At 47.7% G+C, this 23,587-nt stretch overlaps 1 protein-coding gene across 2 annotated transcripts; it reads right to left on the reverse strand.

The window, feature by feature from the left end:
- Positions 1 to 608: 608 nt before the first annotated feature.
- ARF3 (ADP ribosylation factor 3) lies at positions 609 to 22,888 on the reverse strand. 2 transcript variants are annotated; one of them, XM_023211237.3, is made up of 5 exons: positions 22,647 to 22,888; positions 5,351 to 5,592; positions 4,406 to 4,516; positions 4,061 to 4,185; positions 609 to 3,514 (listed from the first exon to the last, which is right to left on the reverse strand). In XM_023211237.3, exons 2-5 carry the CDS (start codon positions 5,496 to 5,498, stop codon positions 3,353 to 3,355), a joined length of 546 nt encoding a protein of 181 aa, XP_023067005.1. In that variant the 5' UTR covers positions 5,499 to 5,592; positions 22,647 to 22,888; the 3' UTR covers positions 609 to 3,352. The 2 variants fall into 2 exon arrangements, with proteins under 2 accessions (XP_023067005.1, XP_023067006.1); XM_023211238.2 differs by lacking the exon at positions 22,647 to 22,888 and adding an exon at positions 5,970 to 6,597 and having other exon boundaries at positions 2,910 to 3,514.
- Between the last annotated feature and the right edge of the window lie 699 nt (positions 22,889 to 23,587).

Genomic DNA, 23,587 nt, shown 5'->3' on the forward strand with positions numbered 1-23,587 from the left:
GAAAAGGTCTATTCCTCAAGACATTTGTGGGATCTCTGGATGAGCTTGGCATCCTGACAATGAAAAACCACACGCCTAAAGTAGAGCTGACGCAGGGCCATTAGTTATAAGAAGGATCAAGGTCATTACACTGCCCAGACGTTTATCCTTCATGTTTATTCACTGCCAAAGTCCAGAACTAGACTAGTGAGGGGACTCTGTTCAAACTAGAAGCACCTCATATGCAAGGCTGAGATCTGAGATAGAGGTACATGGGGCCCTCCAAGTTCAGGGCCCTTCAGCCAGTGAAGTCCCTACAGTCTACCAACAGGTGAGAAATGTGGCTGATTTCAGGTTTAAACCTTAGAACTAGAGGAGGAAAGTCACAAAGCCCTCACACTCTGGTGCCCAATTCATTTGGGCTCCCCCCGCGGGTTATGATGGGAAGAAATAACCAGTGTGGAGTGGGACCAAGTTCCTCCATAACCTTACTCTCTATCAGTCAAGTGTGCCTTTTACCCCTTTGCTGAAAGAAGGAGCACTATGAAGAGAGGGACCAGAAAAAGGACTCCCCTCACATGAAACCACTGTCCCACGGCTGCTGCACAGCAAAGATGAAGGTCTGCTCCAAAGCTGCATAAAACAAGTTTAATTTCCAACCAGGGTCACAGTCATCGTGTTATCCCACATTTTGAGCAAGGATAGAGAAGGTGAGTTATTAAACATACACAGTCTACATTCCAGAGAAGGAACTGCAGTTACCACTGTAACACCACAGACAAACTTTGGGGTGGGGGGAGCGGAGAGTCCTCAGGAAGCAGGAAGCTGGAATCAGGGAAAGCATAAAATTAAACCTACCAGAGGAGAGGAGAGGGAGTGGGAAGAAATGGAATGAAACACCCAATCCCAAAAGAGCTGTTAAGTGAATGGGAATGTAGAAAGGACCACCCCTGCCAAGGGCTTAGTAGCCAGGGATACTACCAAGATCACTTACTGCTCCCTGCTGGACAGATCTGGGGCAGCACCAAGTCAACCTCCTAACATTTTCAGCCCCAGATTTGTCCCTGGAGCCCCCCAAAAACAAGGTGAGGGGTGAGGCCTGAAGTGAGGAAAACCTATTTAGGACTGGCATCTAACTAGAGAAAGTCAGGGAATGAGGCAGGAGAAGAGGCAAAGTCCTCATGAACCACAAAGATAGAGTGGAAAATCCTAAGTAGGAAAAAATACATGGAAAAGGGCAAACAAGCAACAGCAGTGAATGAGTTGAGATTGAAAAGGAAAGAGTTCAGGGAAGGAGAGGCAATGGGCCAGGACAAACTAAATCTGAGGAAATAGAGCAAATAAAAAGTATGGAGGGAAGCATCTGTGGGGCCAGGGTAATGAATACATTTTTAAATGAAATAAAATCTCCAACACCCCCCCACACAAACACCACACACAAACACACCCACACCCATGCCCATACACACACACACACACACACACACACAGGCCTAGAGAGCAAGATACCTGCACACACCTACTGCATCGTGGGTAACACATCACTAAGTAACTGGCACTGAGGGAGATACCCCTGGAACCTCTCTTTCACAGTTCAGTCTTGGATGGGGTTACTAGTATTGATCCACCTGCTATCGATAAAAGTAGGCAGGAAACCTGGCCTTATGGAGTGGGACTTGGGACAGCCCTACTGGGAAGGGATCTCTCAGCTATGCTGTGGGGGGCCCTGGGCCCTGACCTTCACAGAAAGGTTATGGACAGCTGTCTGGGAGCTCAGGGCGCAGCCAGCACACACAGAAGCCCACAGGACAGCCACGTCTTCACAGAAACTACGAAAGTCAGGACCCAGGCCAGGACCTCAGGGACAAGTGCCCCCTGCAGACAGAGAGATGCAGTAGCAGCAACTTCTGAACAACTACATAATAATGCGGCGAGAACCCTGAGGACCACTGCATCCCACAAGCACTGACAACCACTTCAGGATTTTATTTCCTCCACTCTAACCCCCAGATCCATTTACGAGAAGTGGGTGAGGTGGGCAGGGGCATGGAGGGTAAAGGGACAGCAAGGATGGTCTGAGGGCCTGGAAACAATAGAAAATCTTCATCCTTTAGCACACCCTGGACTAGAAAACAAGAATTGGAGAAGAGGGGAGTTGATACAAAGGTCAGCTATGTCACCTCACTTCCCAGCTCCTCATTAGAACACCCAGTAGCCCTGGTCAGGCCAACAGGAGTACTAGGGTGAGAAAACTGACCAAGGACAGATGAACCATCCAGCACCCAAGATCGAAGGGTGGTGGGGCACTGGAAGGTAGTAATGGGACTGATCCATGCCTCACCTCCTAATAACAAAAGAGAATGAAGATGGAAAGCCTGAGGCCTTCGCCTCCCTTTCCACAATGCCCTGGGTCCCTAACACACACCACAGACTTGCCATCCCCACCCCCTAGTCAAGCTCCAGAGGAACAGATCTGAGGATGGTGGGGAAGGATCAGTTGAACACTCTAAGCTGATAAGAGTGAGTGGGTTCCTCTCTCCTTCCCAACAATAAGGCAGAGCACAGTGGCATCTCCTTGGGAACAGTCATCTAGAGATAAATGCCACCCTCCAGTCCTAAGGGTGGAGAGAGGAGTATAAGGAAAATGGTGGTGGAGAATCCATCATCTGTCCTATCATCCAGAAAAACCTAACTGCAGAGAGGTGGGTAACCAGTCAAAGACTGGGGTAGTCCGGCCTGACTAATGCCCTCCCACCTTCTTCCCTTAATCTCACCAATACGAAAGGGGCAGATGACAGGCTCCAGTGGGCAGTGTCCTGGCTGCAAGCCCTGAGCTTAACTCCACCCCCTCCCCGCTCCCCCCGGCCCCCACAAATATATCTCTCTATACATGTATATACAGGCGCACACATGCACGCAAACACAGAGAGGCCCGTGCAATTTCCATGTAGAACAGGGAGAGGGTGGCGAAGGAAAGACAAACAGGGAGTAGAAGGGCTTGTGGGGACAGGGAAAGGACTCAGATGCCAAGAGGACAGCAACCACTGCCAAACAAAGAGAATACCCCACTCGACCTCCCGAAACCCAGAGGGTGAGAGAGAGAGGGGCCACCCCATGAAACCATAACAACTTTGTTTTTGTTTAAAATCCAGTAAATTGGAATGACTCATCATCAGGACAGCAATTAGGGATTGGTCATATAGGTGGACAGGAAAGAGGGGAAGCAGGGGAGGCAAGGCTCTTGCTGGGCATGCGGACATGATACCCAGGGCCCTGGCCACACTTGCAATGGAGAGGAAGGGGTAGGACTGGGGCAGGGTGACAGCAGGTATGTCAGGGGTGGGTGGGGTGCTTGGTTAGGGCTGTCTGGCTCTCACTTCTTGTTTTTGAGCTGATTGGCCAGCCAGTCCAGGCCTTCGTATAGCCCGTCCCCGCTGGTGGCACAGGTGGCCTGAATGTACCAGTTACGGTGACGAAGGGAATGCAGGCCCAGCTTGTCTGTGATCTCAGCAGCATTCATAGCATTAGGCAGATCCTGGAGCACGTGGGAGACACACAAAAAGAAGCCTCAGGATTTTTTAAAGGCTTCTAGAACACCCATCTACCAAAGAAATGTGTACCAGCACCTTCCCCTCCTCCTTTATTTTAGGAAACCCAGAACAAGATCCTAAGGAGCTACTTTGGATTTAGTCACCCTAGAACCCAAGATCCAAGGCACTAGCGGTCACTGTACTGAGGAATTGGAAACCAAATACGAGATTGGTGGGGAAGCAAGAGACGTGATTCAAACTGACCAAAGAATCAGGTCTGTCTGACAGCAGGAGTGAGGCCAATTCACCTAAAGTAGATAATAGGCAAGATGAAAGAAAGATTTGAGGCAATCCGTGAGGACTGCAATGTTGCTAAATAAAGCTGGGGTGGGGCACAAGAAGAGGGGCATAAAGAAGCCAACTGCTCAATTTCCCACACTTCTAAAATTGAGAGCATACTAAAAGGGTTTACCGTGTAATAGGCCCAAGACCCAACAATTTCCACAGCCAGTTTGCTGTCTCCCAGATTTTGGGGTGGGAAGAAGTCTCACCTGTTTGTTTGCAAAGACAAGGAGTACAGCATCCCGGAGCTCGTCCTCCGCCAGCATTCTCATCAGCTCTTCCCGGGCCTCATTTACTCGCTCCCGATCATTGCTGTCGACCACAAATATCAAGCCTAGGGAGGCAGAGCATGGGCTGCACTAAGATGACAGGTAACCCCCTCCCCCCAACAAAAAGACAACACCTGCCTGACACCCTCCAAATATTTGCTCCCTTTCCTCCCTTTCTTCTGCCCCCAGGAGCTGCAGTAGGGTAACAGTTGGCCACCCATAAACAAGAAAGACAGCCACATTCTCTGCTCACACCCAACCAACCCATGCTAGGCCTAGGCATACCTTGGGTGTTCTGGAAGTAGTGTCTCCAGAGGGGCCGAATCTTGTCCTGGCCACCCACATCCCACACTGTGAAGCTGATGTTCTTATACTCCACTGTCTCCACATTGAATCCTTTGGAAAAAAAACAGGCAATGGCCACTTGGCCTCAAACACTAGCCCCGCAAACACCACCACAATGAGTTTGGTTCTGCTTTCTCCCAGTGGTAGCCATGACACCAACAATGGAAAAAAAGCTAAGGCTTCCTCAGACCTGGTAATCATTAACCTAGCAGCCTAAAAGCCAAAATGAAAACCGAAGAGAAGTCGAAGAGGATGAGGAAAGTCAGTCGAGAGGTTCACAGTTGCTTGGGTAATGTGGGCCAACTTTCCTGACTTTTCCACTGAGTCTTTGGTGCTCTCTCCTACAAAATGACTCAGCCCTACTCTGGTACTCTGGCTACCAGAGTCGGCCTCAGCTAAGATGTGGGGCCTGAGAGGCAGAGTGAAGAAAGGGAAATAAGCTGGCATCCTGGACCCCCAAAGGCAGAGCCAGCTGAGAATGCTGACTGGAGCCCCTACTACATGGCAAATGTTCTCCCTCCCTTCAGCAGACTGTAACCAAGATTGGCCACCAAAGATCTAAACCCAAGCTATTTCAAGCCTTTGGCAGGAGCATCAAAGCCGTTCACCTGCTTTCCAAACATAGAGAAAAAACCAACTCCATGCCTGAGGGCAACTGTTGAGTGCCAGGCCATGGAAGTTCCCGCATCAGGGAGAGCCAGGTTAGGTGGGCAAACAGCAGCCCCAGCACCTGCTAGTAAGCTAAACAACACCCCCCTCTTTTCTGAACCCCACAAATTGTATGGACTTGCCTGGGGAGAAGAGGCCAGATGGGGGAACCAGGAATAGGTCCCTGCCCTGCCTCAGCTGCCGGCATGAAAGCCCACATCCAAGCTCTGCTCTTACCAATGGTAGGGATGGTAGTGACGATCTCCCCCAGTTTCAGCTTGTATAGGATGGTGGTCTTTCCTGCGGCATCCAGGCCCACCATCAGGATGCGCATCTCCTTCTTCCCAATCAGGCTCTTGAGAAGGTTTCCAAAGATATTGCCCATGATCACAGCAACTGCTTTCTCGGGACAGTGGGGCCCAAGTAGGGGGCAGTGGCAGTCTGGTTTTGGCCTGGTCCCTGGTATGGAAGACCTGATCCTAGACAAAGGAAATGTAAAATTGTACCATCATTTGCTTGTCAGGACTTCCAAGTAATTAGAATTTCCCAAGGTCATGGCTAGAGTTCATTCATGACAAACCGAGAGTCTAAGTGGAACTATAAATACCAAGCCCCACTTAACATACTGAGTCTTTGGGAACAGAGACAAAGCAGTAAACACTAAGGATCCCTGCTCTGCCAGTAATCTAACCATGTGACTCTGGGCAAGTTACTTCACTTTTCCATATGTGCACCTGTAAATGGAAGGGGGACTGAACTAGATGATTTCTGAAGTCCCTTCAGTTCTGCTGTTCTACCCTACACCCCAAGGCATTGCAAGATCATTAATGCCCCTCCCTCCCCTAACCTTACTTACCCTGAGACTTCCGGCAAGGGTGGAAGAGGAGGGAGTGGAATGAGGAGTGGCTCTCTGTGACTCCCGACAAGGTTCAGGCTTGCCAGTTTCCCAAGGTTTATGCTCTCTCCTCTAATCAAGAGACTCTGCCTCTTCCCGTCCTATATTTCTGCAACTCCATCTTTCTTCCACACCAAAACAAATGAGGAATAAGAAAGCCGCACTCCTAAAAGAGGCTGATCCTTTACACTCTGCGAAATGCCAACTGCTAATGTTGTGCCCTGTTCAAAAAACAGTGCACTGGGAGTAGAGAGGTGGGCGTTACCCCTTTACTCCTCAGCTAGGTGCATCCTTGGCTCACTGTGGCCCATCCAAGGAAGGGGCTGTCCCACATGGTCGCTGCAATGAGGCAGTCATCTCATTGGTTCTCTGCTTCTTCCCTAAGCCTTTTGGCCTAATCTCCATATAGCATCTAGAGTGGTTTTAAAATCAAACTCGGGTCATATGATTCCTTTGTTCAAAACCCTCTAGTGGCTTCATGGCTCCTTTTCAGTAAAACCCAAGGCCCAAACCATGGCTTACAGGGTCCTACATGACCTCCACTCCCCTACTTCTGTCACAAGATCACTACTCTCTCTCTGCTTACTCCACTCCAATTCCCCAACACTTTCCTTTCCTGCCTCAAAGCTTTTTTTTTTTTTTTTTTTTTTTAAAGAGGCGAGGTCTTACCACGTTGCCCAGGCTGGTCTCAAACTCCTGGGTTCAAGCAATCCTCCTGCCTTAGCCTCCCAGGGCACTGAGATTACAAGCATGAGCCACCATGCCTGGCCAAAAGCTTTCATATTTGCTATCACCTCTGCCTGGAATGCTTCTCACCCAGATAGCCATCATGGATTACTCCTTCACCCCCTTCAGTTACCTGTCTGTTCCAATGTCTCCTACCAAAGAGGCCTCCCACAATCACCTGTATCACACACACACACAGACACACACCACTCTCTACCCCATTTATCCCACTTTTATTCATAACATTTATCACCATCTGACACATTATATATTTATTTCTTGCTGATTGTTTTATTCTACCTAAGATATCAGCTCCTTATGTGTTTTGTTCACTGCTCTGTCTCCAGTACCAAGAATAGTGCCAAGGACACAGTAGTTGAAAAACTGAACTAACCCCTAACCCCCAGGGTCTCTACTGACTTTACTGACAGCTCACTCAGATTGGATGCTATGCCTGGTATACAGTAGGCACGTAACAAATACCTGCTGAGGCCGAGCACGGTGGCTCATGCCTGTAATCCCAGCCCTTTGGGAGGCCGAGGCAGGTGGATCACCTGAAGTCAGGAGTTTGAGAACAGCCTGGCCAACATGGTAAAACCCTGTCTCTACTAAAAATACAAATATTAGCCAGGCATGGTGGCATACTCCTGTTTAGTCCCAGCTACTCGGGAGGCTGAGGCATGAGAATCACTTGAACCCGGGAGGTGGAGGTTGCAGTGAGCTGAGATCACGCCACTGCACTCCAGCCTTGGTGACAGGGCAAGAATCCATCTCAAAATAATAATAATAATAATAATAATAATAATAATAATAATAATAATAACAACAACAACAACTACTGCAACAACAATAACAACAACAACAACAAATACCTGCTGAAAGGATGAACAGGACCAAAAGAATCATTAGGAAGGTACAAAATGTCTATCTGTTCACCCCAGCCATTGCCCCAACAGACAGAATCAGATTCACTCATTCATCTCCTTTCTTCTTTTCTCTCTTCTCTATGGCACAGGATAGCCACAGAAATGCATCTTTGAAACACTAATAAAATGAGGATTCAGAATCACCCATACAAGCCAGTTCTCTGTGCCTGCAGGAGGCATGTGTCAGTGGGCAGCTTATTCAGCAATCACCATATGCCAGCTGCTGGCATTCTCTAGAGTCTGGGAACCAGAGACACACACACACCCCAAACACAGCAGCCAAAGGGACAGGTCAAGACAAAGTGCGCCCAAACCCAAGAATGTGAAAGGTGGACGGGGAGGAATCCTATTTATAAGCATGGGGGTTTGGTGGGAGTTTGGTTGTTTTTACAAAACTTCTGACATTTCCCCCTACCACCCTTCTCAGTTTGCAGCAAATTCCAGACTAGTGCAACTGAGCCAGATCAACAGTCCCTGAAGACCAAAGTACTAGTTTGTCCAAAAAAACAGAAACAATGAGTGCTTATGAAGTGTTTCATCTTCAAAAGGCCTCCCCAGACAGCCACTAATGAGCCAGGCGTGGCACTCTCAGTAGGTTCCCCAGATGAGCCCTACCCCTGACCTAGAGGGTTCACACACCGGGAAGAAGGGCTAGCTCAACCTTAGGGTTCAACTTCAGCCAAGCCACCCGCTAGCCTTCCTCTCTACTCTTTCTGTCTCAACCCACCCAGGTAGACAGATTCCTGAGGACCCCTGAGGGACCTACCCAGCTAAGAACAGCTCTCACCAACCTTGGCAATTTGTAGTAGTGTGGTTTTTGGTTATACTACTAACACCTCATGAAATTTAAACCTTCCCCAAGTCTTCCTAGTCTTTACTCTGCCTCTTGCTCAGGGAGCCTTTCCTTTAGCTCCAGATGACCCTTTGCTTTAAAGGTTTGGTATCAGGCTTTGGCCCAGATTCTGAATTAAATTTATGCCACACATTTATCTCGCTGTCCTTTATGACTAAAACTATTGCTGATTAAATGCTTACCAACTGTGAGTATAGTGGTGGCTGAAAAAGATGAAGGTAGTCAACATGCCTTCCCCCAGAACACAGGTACACTGTCCTTTGATCTTCTTCTTTGCTAGGCTGTCATGCTGAAGTCCTGGTTCAAAAGCTGATCCCAGTGTTACACCTATTTCTATTTCCTGGCGTGCCACATCAAGGCCTTACTTTGAATGATCTTAACCACTCAATGTGGCACTTACTACCTTGTGGAGTTTTTCTTCTTTTGTAAGTCTGTGTATTTACTGTCTCCCCCATTAAACTGTGTATTCCCTATGGGCAACGACCATGTCTACTTATTTTGAATCTGTCCTCCCTCTAGTGCAAAGTCCACTGTGGGAGTTCAGTTAAGCACATTGGCTGATTTAAGCTTCATCTGAGGATGTCCTTATATCATTTCTTCTGTCCAGTAGGATTTGGTACCTCTATGTAATGCACAGAGAGTTGCTTAGCTATCCTGTCCATTCTCAGCCATTTTCCACATATATTTGACCCAGGACTGGTTTGGGAATAACATAAAAGGACTAGAAGACTAGAATTGGTGGGATTCCCTCTTGCCATTTAATATACAGTGGGACTGACGAATACCTGATAAAATATCTAAACAGCTGGTCAGGCATGGTGGCTCATGCCTGTAATCCCAGTACTTTGGGAGGCTGAAGTGGGCGTACCACCTGAGGTTAGGAGTTTGACACTAGCCTGGCCAACATGGTGAAGCCCCATCTCTATTAAAAATACAAAAATTAGCTGGGCGTGGTGGTGCGCGCCTGTAATCAGGAAGCCGAGGCAGGAGAACTGCTTGAATCCGGGAGGCAGAGGCTGCAGTAAGCTGAGATGCACTCAGCTGGGTGACAGAGGGAGACTGCACCGCAGCACTCCAGCCTGGGTGACAGAGGGAGACTCCATCTCAAAAAAAAAAAAAAAAAAAAAAGAAGAGGCCAGACACGGTGGTTCACGCCTATAATCCCAGCACTTTGGGAGGCTGAGGTGGGTGGATCACCTGAGGTCAGGAGTTTGAGACCAGCCTGGCCAACATGGTGAAACCCTGTCTCTATTAAAAACACAAAAATTGGCCGGGTGCGGTGGCTCACGCCTGTAATCCCAGCACTTTGGGAGGGCAAGGCAGGCAGATCATAAGTTCAGAAGATCGAGACCATCCTGGCTAATACAGTGGAACCCTGTCTCTACTAAAAATACAAAAAAATTAGCCGGGTGTGGTGGTGGGCGCCTGTAATCTCAGCTACTCAGGAGGCTGAGTCAGGAGAATTGCTGGAACCCGGGAGGTGGAGGTTGCAGTGAGCCAAGATCATGACATCACACTCCAGCCCAGGCAGACAGCAGTGAGACTCCGTCTCAAAAAGAAAAAAAAAAAAAAAAAAAAAACAATTAGCTGGGCGTGGTGGTACATGCCTATAGTCCCAGCTACTCCAGAGGCTCAGGCAAAAAAATCACTTGAACCCAGGAAGCAGAAGTTGCAGTGAGCCGAGATCACGCCACTGCACTCCAGCCTGTGTAACAGTGAGACTCCGTCTCAAAAAATAAACATCCAGTAGCTATCATGTGTCTCCCTGGCGAAGCCCAGGGCCTTGAAACTAATGGACGTTATGACTCTTCCTCTTCATTTATTTAATTACTTTTTTGAGACAGAGTCTTGCTCTGTCACCCAGGCTGGAGTGCAGAGGCAGAGGTTGCTCACTGCAACCTCTGCCTCCCAAGTTCAAGCGATTTTTGTGCCTCAGCCTCCTGAGCAGCTGGGATTACAGGCATGTGCCACCACGCCTTGCTAGTTTTTATATTTTTAGTAGAGGCGGGGTTTTGCCATGTTGGCCAGGCTGGTGTCAAACTCCTGGCCTCAAGCAATTCGCCTGCCTCAGCCTCCCAAAGTGCTGGGATAACAGGCATGACCCACCACATCTGGCCATGACTTTTCTTTAAGTATAATCTGGAGCTTGATTTAAATGAGCATTTCAAAGGGGATGCTGGCTTTCTTGTCTTGGCTTTCCCTGTCCCTTGCTAATACCAGAGAGCACTACCACAAAGCTGCCCTACCACCAAGATGGTAGCAGCTTTCAGCTTTGTGCCATGAATACAAATCTTTGGCTATATAGCCTATTCTCACTTTCACAATACATTCCTAAAAAAGCACTAGGAAGCAGAATGGCAAAGCCAACAAACCGTGAATTGTTTCTCCATGTATTATATAGCCTATAGTTACTCTTTCACCACAGATGGTACTCCTGTGTTGACAGGGCAAAATGCCAGGGTTCCACTGGCTGTTGGATATCAAGAATCAGCAGTTAAGACTGACAGTGAATGGCTCAAGATGAAAAATGGGCTATACTAACATCTCTATTAACAAGATATCTCCAGGTTCTGTTTTACAGTCAGAAACTTTATTATCACAGGTAAAAACAATAGGAATCCAAATACGTGCTCTAGTACAATCTGTGTGGGACACTGTAGGAATTCAGTTAAGCACATCAGCTGACTTAAGCCTCATCTAAGGATATCCTCACTTGAGGACAACTCACTGCCCCCACCTCATCCCCCCAGGAGAAGCAGGCTGTTGCTGTAACTGGCTACTCAGCCATCTTTCCTTACATATGTTGCAGGAACATGCCTGCCTCAATCTCCAGGTGCTTTTGAGAGTCACACATCCCAGTCGGCCACACATACTCCCTCTACCTGATTCCAGTGAATGATCCAAGAATGTGCTATGAGACACCTCTGAGGGGACTCCTGATCTGGCACGACCTCCCCCTCTTCAGGGTCCAGGGGAAGGAAGACCAGGGTCTCCAAACCCTCTGCTGCCAGGCAGAGTGCAGTAAAAACAGCTTTGTTCTTAGATAATTTTCAAATTGAAATATCACTAATAGAGATGCTATTTTTAGCACAGCTAACCAGTAGACCAATACAATTTAAAGAAACAAAAGCAGAGTATGCCTGTACTGAGTTTTCTTGGTGCAGCTGGCTTATGACCTGTGTAAACTCCAAGTTTTTGTCTCAAGAGCACTGAAATCAGAACACAAGAACTCCTAGATTGGTATCTTAACGATATATACTAGACTTAAAGATTTCCCAAAGTTAAGAAATAGCTTCTGATACCAGCTTTCATCCATTCATCAAACCTTTTTTTTTTGAGACATTCTCGCTCTGTCACCCGGGCTGGAGTGCAGTGGCATGACCTTGGCTCACTGCAACCTCCGCCTCTCAGGTTCAAGCGCTTCTCCTGCCTCAGCCTCCCGAGTAGCTGGGACTACAGGCACGTGCCACCACTCCTGGCTAATTTTTTGCATTTTTAGTAGGGACAGGATTTCACCGGGTTAGCCAGAATGGTCTACATCTCCTGACCTTGTGATCTGCCCGCCTCAGCCTCCCAAAGTGCTGGGATTACAGGCGTGGGCCACTGCACCCAGCCTCATTCATCAAACATTTATTGAGCATACTGAACTAGGGATACAGAGAGGGAGACAGTTTCTGCCTTCATGAAACTGTCTTTTTTTTTTTTTTTTGAGACCGAGTCTCACTCTGTTGCCCAGGCTGGAGTCCAGTGGCGCAATCTCGGCTCACTGCAAGCTCTGCCTCCTGGGTTCATGCCATTCTCCTGCCTCAGCCTCCTGAGTAGCTGGGACTACAGGTACCTGCCACCACGCCCAGCTAATTTTTTTGCACTTTTAGTAGAGACGGGGTTTCACTGTGTTAGCCAGGATGGTCTCGATCTCCTGACCTCGTGATCTGCCCGCGTCGGCCTCCCAAAGTGCTGGGATGTGTAAACACCGTGCCCGGCCATGAAATTCAGTCTTTAATGGAAAAGACTAGTAAAGACAGGATTACAAAACAGTGTGAGAGTAAGAGTAGAGTAAGCACATAGTATTATGTGGACAGAAAGCTGGAGCAGTAAATCAACACTGAAGGGTAAATGGTGATTCCGAAACATAATTCTCAGGTCATACCTAAGCTGGCTCCTAAAGGAAGAAGAGGAAATAATCAGACAATAAAGAGGGAGTTGGGCAGGGGAAGTGTGTGCAAAGGCATAAAGACTGAGCCAGGCGCAGCAGCACACACCTGTAATCCCAGCACTTTGGGAGGCTGATGCAAGAAGATGGCCTGAGCCCAGGAGTTCAAGGCCAGCCTGGGCAACATGGCCAATGCCTGTCGCTACGGAGAAAAAAAAAAAAAAATTAGCTGGGTGTCATGGTGTGCCCCTGTAGTCCCAACTACTCAGGAGGCTGAGACAAGAGAAATCACCTGAGCCCAGGAAGTTGTGGCTGCAGTGAGCCATGATCACGCCACTGCACTCCAGTCCAGGTGACAGAGTGAGAGAAAATGTCTCAAAAAAGAAAAAGAAAAAAAGACCTAAGTTTAAGATAGCACTTAAAAAAAAAAATACATATATATATATATGTGTGTGTGTATATATATATATATATATTTTTTTTTTTTTTTTTTCAAGAGATGAGGTCTCACTCTGTCACCCAGGCTCACTGCAGCATCCAAATCCTGGGCTCAAGCAATCCTACTGCCTCAGCTTCCCCAGTAGCTAGACCTACAGGCCCTGATCATCGTGCCGCAGCTAACTTTATTTTTATTTTTGGTAGAGATAACAGTCTCACTTTGTTGACCAGGTTGGTCTCGAACTTCTGACTTCAAACGATCCTCCAGTCTCAGCCTCCTAAAGTGAAGATTACAGGCAAGGTGTGGTGGCTCACACCTGTAATCCCAACACTTTGGGAGGTCGAGGCGGGTGGATCACCCAAGGTCAGGACTTTGAGACCAGACTGGCCAACATGGTGAAACCCCGTCTCTATTAAAAATACAAAATTTGCCGGGTATGATGGCGCACTGTAATCCCTGCAGTCCCAGCTACTCATGTGATGACACAATCTCAGCTCACCACAACCTCTGCCTCGCAGGTTCAAGCGATTCTCTTGCCTCAGTCACCCAAGTAGCTGGGGTTGCAAGCACCCAGCACCACGCCCGGCTAATTTGTTTGTTTGTTTGAGACAGAGTCTCGCTCTGTCACCCAGGCTGAGGTGCAATGGCACAATCTCGGCTCACTATAACCTCCACCTCCTGGGTTCAAGTGATTCTCCCAGGAAAAATCTCCTACTTCTCTCAAACAGCTGGGATTACAGGCACCTGCCATCATGCCAGGTGTGTTTTTGTAGAGATGGGGTTTTACCACGTTGGCCAGGCTGGTCTTGAAATCCTGACCCGTGATCCACCCGTCCATGGCCTCCCAAGTGCCAGGATTACAGGCCTGAGCCACTGCACCCGGCCCAATTTTTGTATTTTTAGTAGAGTTAGGGTTTCATCATGTTGGCCAGACTAGTCTCGAACTCCTGACCTCAAGTGATCCACCCACCATAGCCTCCCAAAGTGCTGGGATTACAGGCCTGAGCGACTGTGCCCAGCTAGATAGCACTTTTTATTAGCCAAAGCCAGGTGCAACTGGGAGGTAGCTTATTTGGATACAGCATGGTGGGTAAAAGAAATGATGAAGGGAGGGGCGGGGTGGCTCACGCTTGTAATTCCAGCACTTTGGGAGGCCAAGGCGGGCACATCCCCTGAGGTTAGGAGTTCAAGATCAGCCTGGTCAATATGGTGAAATCACATCTCTACCAAAAATACAAAAATGAGCCAGGTGTGATGGCATGGGCCTGTAATCCCAGCTACTCAGGGTGCTGAGGCAGGAGAGTTGCTTGAACCCAGGAAGCAGGGATTGCAGTGAGCCAATATCACATCACTGCATTCCAGCTTAGGTGACAGAGCGAGACTCGGTTTCAAAAGAAAATAAAGAAAGAAAATGATGAGGGATGGGGCTGGAGAGATAAGCAGGGACTGGATCATGAAGGGCTTTAAAGGCCACGCTGAGTAATGTGATCAGGAATGCGCTTTAGAAAGACCATTCTGGCAGAAGTTTCAGGAGTAAATTAGAAAGGGAAAAGACTGGAGGCACAGAGACTGCTTAGGAGATATAGTAATACAGGTGATAAATCACAAGTTCTTAACTAGAGGTGGAAATTGAGAGGAGAAGACAGATTTGAAACATCAAAATGGTAGAATCGACAGAATTTAATGAGTGCTTAAATGTAGGCAGAAGAGTAGAATAATCAAAGAAGAGTCCCAGGTTTCTGGCCTAGGGACTGGGTGGCACTTCTTGAGAAAGAAAATACAAGAGGAACAGATCTGAGTGTGAACATGTTTGTTTTTATTATTACTGTTGTTTTCAGAAACAGAGTCTCACTCTACCACTCAGACTAGAGCGCAGTGGCATGATCATGACTCACTGCAGCCTCCATCTCCTGGGCTCAAGAGATCCTCCCACCTCAGCCTCCCAAGTAGCTAGAACTACAGGTGTGCATCACCATGCCTGGCTAATTTTTACAGTTTTTTTGTAGATACGAGGTCTCATTATGTTACCCAGGCTGGTCTCGAACTCCTGACCTCAAGCAATCCTCCCACCTCAGCCTCCCAAAGTACTGGGATTACAGGCATGAGTCACTGTGCCTGGCCCCTCAATCTTAGAAAAGGATCTATGGCAATGTTCTCTTGTCCAGCCTTTGGATGCTGATGATATAGAAGAATGAGAAGCTAGAATAATCTGGAGACCATAAAGAAAAGGAGACAGACATTAAAAACTCCAGAATATCAGGGCAGAAAAATGGAAAAAACTCAGTTGGGTCCTTAATGACAATATCAAGCTGGTAAATTAAACTTTTTCTTTTTTAGAGATGGGATCTCACTATGTTGCCCAGGATGAAGTACAATGGCTATTCACAGGTGCCATCATGGTGCATTACACATCCTCAAATTCTTGGGCTCACGCAATCCTGAGTAACTGGGACTACAGGCATGCACCACCATGCCTGGCTTCTTTCATTTTTTGAGATGGGTCTTGCTCTGTCACCCAAGCTGGAGTTCAGTGGCGTGATTGTGGCTCACTGCAGCCTCCACCTCCCAGGCTCGAGCAATCCTCCCACTTCAGCCTCCGGAGCAGCTGGGACTATAGGCATGCACCACCACACCTGGCTAATTTTTGTCTAATTGAAGTTTCGCCATGTTGCCCAGGCTAGTCTCAAACTCCTGGGCTCAAGTGATCTGCCCATCTCGGCCTCCCAAAGTTCTGGGATTACAGGCATGAGCCACTGTACCCGGCTGGCTTCTTTTTTTAAAAAAATCATAGTAAAATACACATAAAATTTACCATTCTAACCATTTTCAAGTATACAATTCAGTAGCGTTAAGTACATTCACACTGTAGTGTAACTATCACAACTACTCATCACCTGAACTTTTTAATCTTCCCAAACTGAAACTGTACCTGTTAAACAGAGGCTCCCCAATCCCCCTGTCCCTGTAGCCCCTGGTAACCACCATTCTCCTGTCTCTATGAATTTGTTACTCTAGGTATTTCATAGAAGTAGAATTGTACAATATGTGTTCTTTTGTGTCTGCCGTTTTTTGTTTTTTTCTTGTTTTGTTTTGTTTTTTTGAGATGGAGTTTTCGCTCTTGTTGCCCAGGCTAGAGTGCAATGGTGCAATCTCGGCTCACTGAAACCTCCACCTCCTGGGTTCAAGCGATTCTCCTGCCTCAGCCTCCCAAGTAGCTGGGGGATTTCAGGCGCCTGCCACCATGCCCATCTAATTTTTTGTATTTATTGGAGTTCGAGACCTCCTGACCTCAAGTGATCCACCCGCCTCAGCCTCTCAAAGTGTTGGGATTACACGCATGAGCCACGGCAGCCAGCCTATGTCTGCCTTTCTACTAGATGTCTTGCTATATGATTTAATAAATCCTCTCAGCCTGTTAGCCACATATGTGTTTTCTATTTTTGTAACTAATATATCCTAACGGAAATATCTAGGGATAGTGTACACAGTGAGATAGGAGAAAAGGGCAAAGGCAGAAACCTGCCTGACATATCAACATTTAAAGTAGCGGCAGCGAGGTACGGTGGCTCATAGCTATAATCCCAGCACTTTAGGAGGCCAAGGTGGGTGGATCACCTGAGGTCAGGAATTCGAGACCAGCTTGGCCAACATGGTGAGACCCAATCTCTACTAAAAATACAAAATTAGCTGGGCATGGTGGGGCATTCCTATAATCCCAGCTACTCAGGAGGCAAGACTGGAGGATTGCTTGAAGCCAGGAGGTGGACGGAGGTTGCATCGAGGTAAGATTGCACCACTGCACTCCAGCCTGGGTGACAAGAGCGCAATTCCATCTCAAAAACAAAAAAAAAACAAAAAAATAAAATAAACAAATAAACAAAAAATAAATAGGCCGGGTGCAGTGGCTCATGCCTGTAATCCCAGCACTTTGGGAGGCCAAGATGGGTGGATCACCTGAGGTCGGGAGTTCGAGACCAGCCTGACCAACATGGAGAACCCTCGTCTCTACTAAAAGTACTAAATTAGCCGGGCGTGGTGGCACATGCCTGTAATCCCATCTACTCCATAGGCTGAGGCAGGAGAATGGTTTGAACCCACAAGGTGGAGGTTGCTGTGAGCCAAGATCGTGCCATTGCACTCCAGCCTGGGCAACAAGAGCGAAACTCCGTTTCAAAAAAAAATTAATTAAAAAATAAATAAATAAAGTAGTGGGCAGAAAAGCAGGCCAGGAAAGAACAAGAAGCAACCAGAGGGGCAGAAGGGAAATCAAGAGAGCAAGACATCATAGACACCAATGGGGACAGAACATACAAAAGAGGGAGGATCCAAAGCTACAGTTTTGACATAAACTAAAACATATCTAACTAAATAAGTCCCAATTAACTCAATTAGTGGTATTTAGGCTCAGGCCAGAATTGTTACGCCAGCTTCCCATCTAGTCAAAGAACAATCCCGGAAAAGATTCCAGGACACACAAACCTGAAGGAGGCCACAGCTGTGAGTGAAGAAGGATCCCGAACCACCCTGTCTAATGGAGACCCAAAATGCCTGGGAAGGGTCAGGCTTTTACCACGGACAACCCTCAGCAAGTGAGTCAGAACAGAGGACAAGGTCTGTTTTAGAATCCTAGCCAGATAAAACACTGACGAGATAAAAACTAGACTCATTTGTTTCTTTGGAACATTCTGTGGCACTGCCCTCTACCCAAAAATTTCAGCTTGCCTTATTCTTAGAATCTGACCAGCTTACAACCACTACAGCTCCTGATATTCTGTAGTGGATGGCTGTACCAATCCAATGACCACCTCTACAGTCTTGGATATCCAGAACACTGTACATTCTTAATTACAAAATCACTGAAAGTCCATCAATAGCCTAGACCCCTAATAATCTTCTGCCCTTAAACTGGTCCCACTGTGCAAGTCAAGATGCAGCTGACAGTAAACTGCTTAAACAGGAAGACATGATGTGGACAAGGCCAACCATTATACAGAGCAGCCTAAGGACACAGAGGAACAGAGAACTGCCTGCCTGGGATGTAAGAGTTATCTGTGATCCCTCAGCATCCCAAACACACTTTTACTCTAGGACTTGCTGCAGTATTCACGTTTGCCTGTTTTGCTTTCCAGAGCTGGAACTGCCCAATGTGCCTCGAGTGCATTACAGGTCAGCTGGAGTTACTGATCCTATCAGCCACTGGATGGCTAGGCAGGGCTTGGGGTGGCTAGAGCCCTTGGGCCAGCCATCTCAGATTTCAAGTCTCACTATTACCATTTTTTGTGTATACCATGATGGGAAAAAGGCTGGAAAGTACCTCACTAGACTGTGAGCTCTTTGCCAGCACAGACTATGCCTTATTCATGTTTCACGTCTCCAGCATCCAGCACCAATGACTGACCTATAGCTAGTGACTGACATGCGTGTTGAGAACGGTTCTACTGAGGGTGGCAAAACACTTGTGGGGTTGAGGAAGACAGTATTCTATAGGTGGTCTCTGATCCTTTTCCCTGTATCTGACAAACTGAAGAAATGGTTTCCATGTCCTCAGAGCCCAAGGGTTCTGCTTGAAGAGCGGAGAGATCATATGAGGAGGTGTAATTATACTCCACCCCCCACTTTCCACCACCAGTAGAAAGTAACTCCACTTTTGTCCATTTTATGTATTAGAATTCAAATAAAATTTTATTTAAGGTTTGACTGCTTTAAAAAAAAAAAAGGACATAAACCATTGCAACAGAGAGCAAATGCTCTCCTGCATCTTAAGCTCATGCTGAAGTTTAAACATTCATGCTTGACACTCCTGTGCATAAGCTAATAAAGGAAGGATTATGCCAGGCTTACAGCGGTAATGGGAGAACTAAAAGGTACCAAGAGACCTGCCACACCCAGTCATCTCAACTTTCTTCAGGAATATGGTAATAATGGTGGATCTCTAACATCTTGAGCCATTTCCTTTCTGGTCCACATGGTGTGGCAGATCCTTTGCATAAGTCCATGGCAAAGCTCTAACACATTCATGAAATCCCTACTTTAGTCAGTTCTTTACCTGACTATAATATGAAGCCTTCAAACATCTGTGGGACTCTTTCCAAACACTCCCCATGTCTTTTAATTATCAAATAGTTTTATTAGCACTCTATCTGTATTTCCAACAGATACTGGAGTGAAGAAGGTACGGTAGACAGTTATACAGATATCACAATTTCTGGGCCATGATATTCTGAAACAGATACTCAAAAGCAGACATTTTTAAAAGATTGGACTTAATGAAAAGAGTGGACTAAACGAAGATCCTCAAATACTGAGACCTAAAATAAGGGGATCTAGGAGTCTAAATCCCTGAGCTAGGTCACCAGGGTGCTCTTTTCTGGAAGAGTATACCATTATCTCAGAGTCACATTGACTTTTCCAATATGAATACTATTCTTGGGCCCCCATGTCTTCACCCTACATCCAAATTGATGGTTCAGGGCCCCTGCCTTGCTCCAGCTTCACCTCCCACTCAGAGAGCAGGAGCTGTCTCTGTGATGCTGATGCTGAAAAAAGATTTTGCTGCTCATAAGTCTATAACCAGCATAGAAATTCGTGGTAACAATCATCCCTCTACACAAGCACCTCAGGCAGCAAGTTGTTCTTTTGTAAACCTCTTTTCCTCTAAGGCAGCCCTGAGTGTTCATATTATTAGTATTATGATAATGGATTATTAATAGCAGCTAACAGTTATTTGGTACTTACTATATGCTTTGTACAATACCAGGTGCTTTACATTTATCTCATTTAATTCTACTGACAACCAAAAAAATAGTAATTCTCTTGAAAACCATGTATCATTACCTTCTTTACAGAAGCAATTTTACAAGGAACATGCAACTGGTAATTAGCAGAAGCAGGATCTGCATCTAATTTTGTCTGATTCCAAGATCCACTCTTAATTACTATACCATTCTGCCTCTAAATTTACCTCAACAAAAATGGTGAGGAGAGGTCAGGCATGGTGGTTCATGCTTGTAATCTCAGCACTTTGGGAGGCCAAGGTGGGAGGATATATTGGAGCCAGGAGTGAGACCAGCCCTAGCAACATAGTGAGATCTCTACAAAAAGCAAAAAAAAATTCGCTGGGCATGGTGGCGCTCGCATGTGGTCCCAGCTACTTGGGAAGCTGAAGTGCAGGATGGCTTGAGCCCAGCTCGAGGCTGCAGTGAGTTATGATCACATCACTACTCTCCAGCCTGGTTGGATAAAAATAAAGGTATATAGGGAAGCAGATTCTACAATTTCCTTCGGTTACACAGTCAGCTTTAACTGACCTGGTTTTAAAAAGTTCCTCCCTCTAACCAATAAATCCCACCCTCTATCCTGAGTCCACTTCCTCTTATTATGACTCTAGTGTAAAAGAGTAGTGTGGATGAACACACGCTACAATATGACTCTTTGTGCGATTTCACTCACTTCCACTCTTTCCAGTCTGCTGTGTGCTCTCCTTTTATACTTGCATTCAGTATAATAGCAGTTACCATTCACTGGTACCAATTCTGTGCCAGACACCACACATATACATACATTGGTCCCTCTTCCAAACTCTCCAGGATCCCAATTCATATATAACACTTTGAAGGACTTAGGTCTGATGGAGAGACCCCTTTTCCCACAATGGGGAAGCAGGAAATCTGGGACTGCAGATAATGACTCTGTGTTCTAGTAGTATTTCTCTTTTTGGGTCTTAGTTTCTATTATCTATGCCTATTCTGTGCCTCTTAGGAAGGCAGAGACACCAAAACTTCTTAATTACAAAGGCTAAGGGTCTTTGTACCCTTGCTAAGCTATCTCCAGGCACTTCTGCTGACAGCCAAGCCATCTCTTGCCCTTTCCTTAAACTACAGCTAGAAAGCTATCCATTCACATTCTATGTGAACACATTCTAAATTCATTATGGGTACCTACTGTTTGCATGGGCATTGTGGAAGAGGAGATGAAATCCAGTTCCTGCAGTCAAGAAGCTTCTAGTCTCTTTGGAAAAGCAAGATAGACAACTATAAAACTTCTAACTATGCAAGGTAATAATTCCATGCTGGGAAACAGGACGCATGTGAATATGTGATACATGGGAGCCCTTCCAAGGTCAATCATTCATTCTGTGAAAAGCTGAACCTTAATGGATTAGTTTTTTTCTTAGAATGAACTTTTACAGACATGTTTTTCAAACTCAAGTCCAATGGGCTATGATAATCCACTGTCCCATAACACTGTCCCATGTCCCAAGTCACGGCAAGTGAAGACACCTAACCCAACAAGAAGCCCAAGACAAAATGGCAGCAAAGACTGTTACTACCTACCTGATTGAGGACAGGGAAGGAGGCATGCAGCGACTAGATTCTGTCCTGTTGCACTGACCCAAGCAATCAGACTCTTGCAGCACATCTCCCAATAAAACTTTCATGCCATAGACCAGGGGTGACCCAATCCAACAACAGCAGAGACAGGTTTTAGGTTACACTTCTCCCTCACTGGGATGGCCTTACTATTTCTTCTCACTCCTGATCACATACCACAATCCTCCACCTCCACCACCACATTCCTCCTGGCCTGGAAAGATGTAGACCCGCCTTAATGCAATCAAGAAGGGAATTCCCCAAAAATAACAGCTACCACTTTGCTTATCAAGTGGCCCCTTTTAACAGGAACTCCACCTCCCCAACTCCCCCTCCTCCCCTCAAACGATTCGCGTAAGCCAGGGCTCCATTTTCTGTTCCGGGAATCCTGGTACTTCCTAAAGAAAGAAAGCGGATTGGAAGACACAAACTCAGGGCCAGTGACAAGATGCTCCCTCCTCCTGTGAGACCGCCCCCGCTCCGCCTGGGGAGGAAGGCCCCACCTCTCTTCTCCCAGGAAGATCAGATCCCCCTCCCCCTTCTCCTGCCTCCTCTCCACCCTCTCCCCACCTGCTGCCCTCTTCCCAACCTGCGGTTCCCTAGACTCCAAAGCGCAACCTCTATCAGAATAGCGCCCATGTGGTACACCAGCACCCTGCCCTGTTGGCTAACCCCCAACCCCCCTACGCACCCCTGCCCTATGATGGGGGAGGGGGTGTAACCACAGCAAGGCTTCTCTCCGGTCTCCTATGCTAAGGTGGGGGAGGGAGAGGGAGTAGAAGAAAGCAGCATTCCCTAGCCCTTTAACAGAAAAGATACAAACAGCCATCACCGCCCCCGCATTACCTCTCCTCGGACGGTTTTCCTCCCCTTCAACAGCCCACCTCCTGCAGGCGACAACCTAACTGCAGCCCAGGTCGCCCCCTTGTGCGAGGCAGAGGACAAATCCGTGTGCGCCCCCCACCCCCACCCCAGCTCCGCGTCCTTCAAATGCGGGGGCAGGCGTAAAGCTGGCCAGACGCCCCCTCTCTTGAGTTATCGGATGGGAAGGATACCACCGCCCCATGCCAAGCAGTGCCGGGCGGGGCCCGGGAGGCGCTCTATCTCCTCAGCCCTCACCCAGACCAAGCCTCTTCTCTACCGGGACCCGCCTTCCCTTCCCAGCCTCTCACCTGTTCCTGCTATCAGCTGCGCCGCTGCGGCCGCCGCCTCCGCCCTGCAGGTTCCGCTCCGCTCCCTCCGGCTCCCCAAGCCGACTTCAGCCCGGCTGCTGCCCTGGCCCGCTCCCCAGCTCCCTCCTTCCTTCCCTCCACCTAGCACCGGAAGCCGCGACGGCGACTGGAGCTGTGCGGCGTACTCCCACCCCCAGCCCGGGATACGGCCCACCTCCCCGATCGCGCGAGAGCTGCGCGGTAGCAAGCGGCAGTTCTCGCGAGACCCATCACCATGGCAGCGGCTGCAGCACAGGCAGCAGGGCGCTGGAGCTGGAGTCTGGGCGGAGGCCGGTGTAGGGGCTGTGGGCGGCGGAGGCGGGAGCCGGGAATGGGGATGAGACAGTGAGGACTGAGGTGAGAATCCCAAGCTCCTGGGTTGTGCCTGGAATTTAAGGACTGAGGCGGCAAGTTGGCTGCGTTGGAGACGGGCTGGGCTGAGGGGCCCAGGGGCTCCTCGGGCAAAGCCAGCATCGGGATATGGGTGAACGAACAGTCGTTTCTGTGGTCTGCCTTACCTAGGCAGACCATCTTTATTTCTTAATCTGGGCTAGCTGCAATCCCCTGAGATCCCTCACTGCACCATTGTTGTTGCTCACTATTCCTGAGACTAGATTACTCTGGGGTCTGAATCAAGAAATCCTTTCCCATAAGGAAGAGGAAGGAGAGTGATAAACTTAAGAAGCTGAAGGAAAACAGCTGTACTCTGGGCCAGTTAAGAAGTTGGAACTTGAAAGACGGAGAGTGGAAGCCTAATATTCAGAAGTGTGGTTTGAGGAAGTGTGCTTAGATGAGTAGGGATTTTAGTATCCCAAGGAAAGGTGAAGGACTTTGCACCCGTATTTCTTGCTTCCTACCTACCTCTACTTCCCTCACACTCCGTTTTGCACCTCTAGATATGC

Source organism: Piliocolobus tephrosceles, chromosome 10 (assembly GCF_002776525.5).
Source record: "Piliocolobus tephrosceles isolate RC106 chromosome 10, ASM277652v3, whole genome shotgun sequence".
Lineage (NCBI taxonomy): Eukaryota > Metazoa > Chordata > Mammalia > Primates > Cercopithecidae > Piliocolobus > Piliocolobus tephrosceles.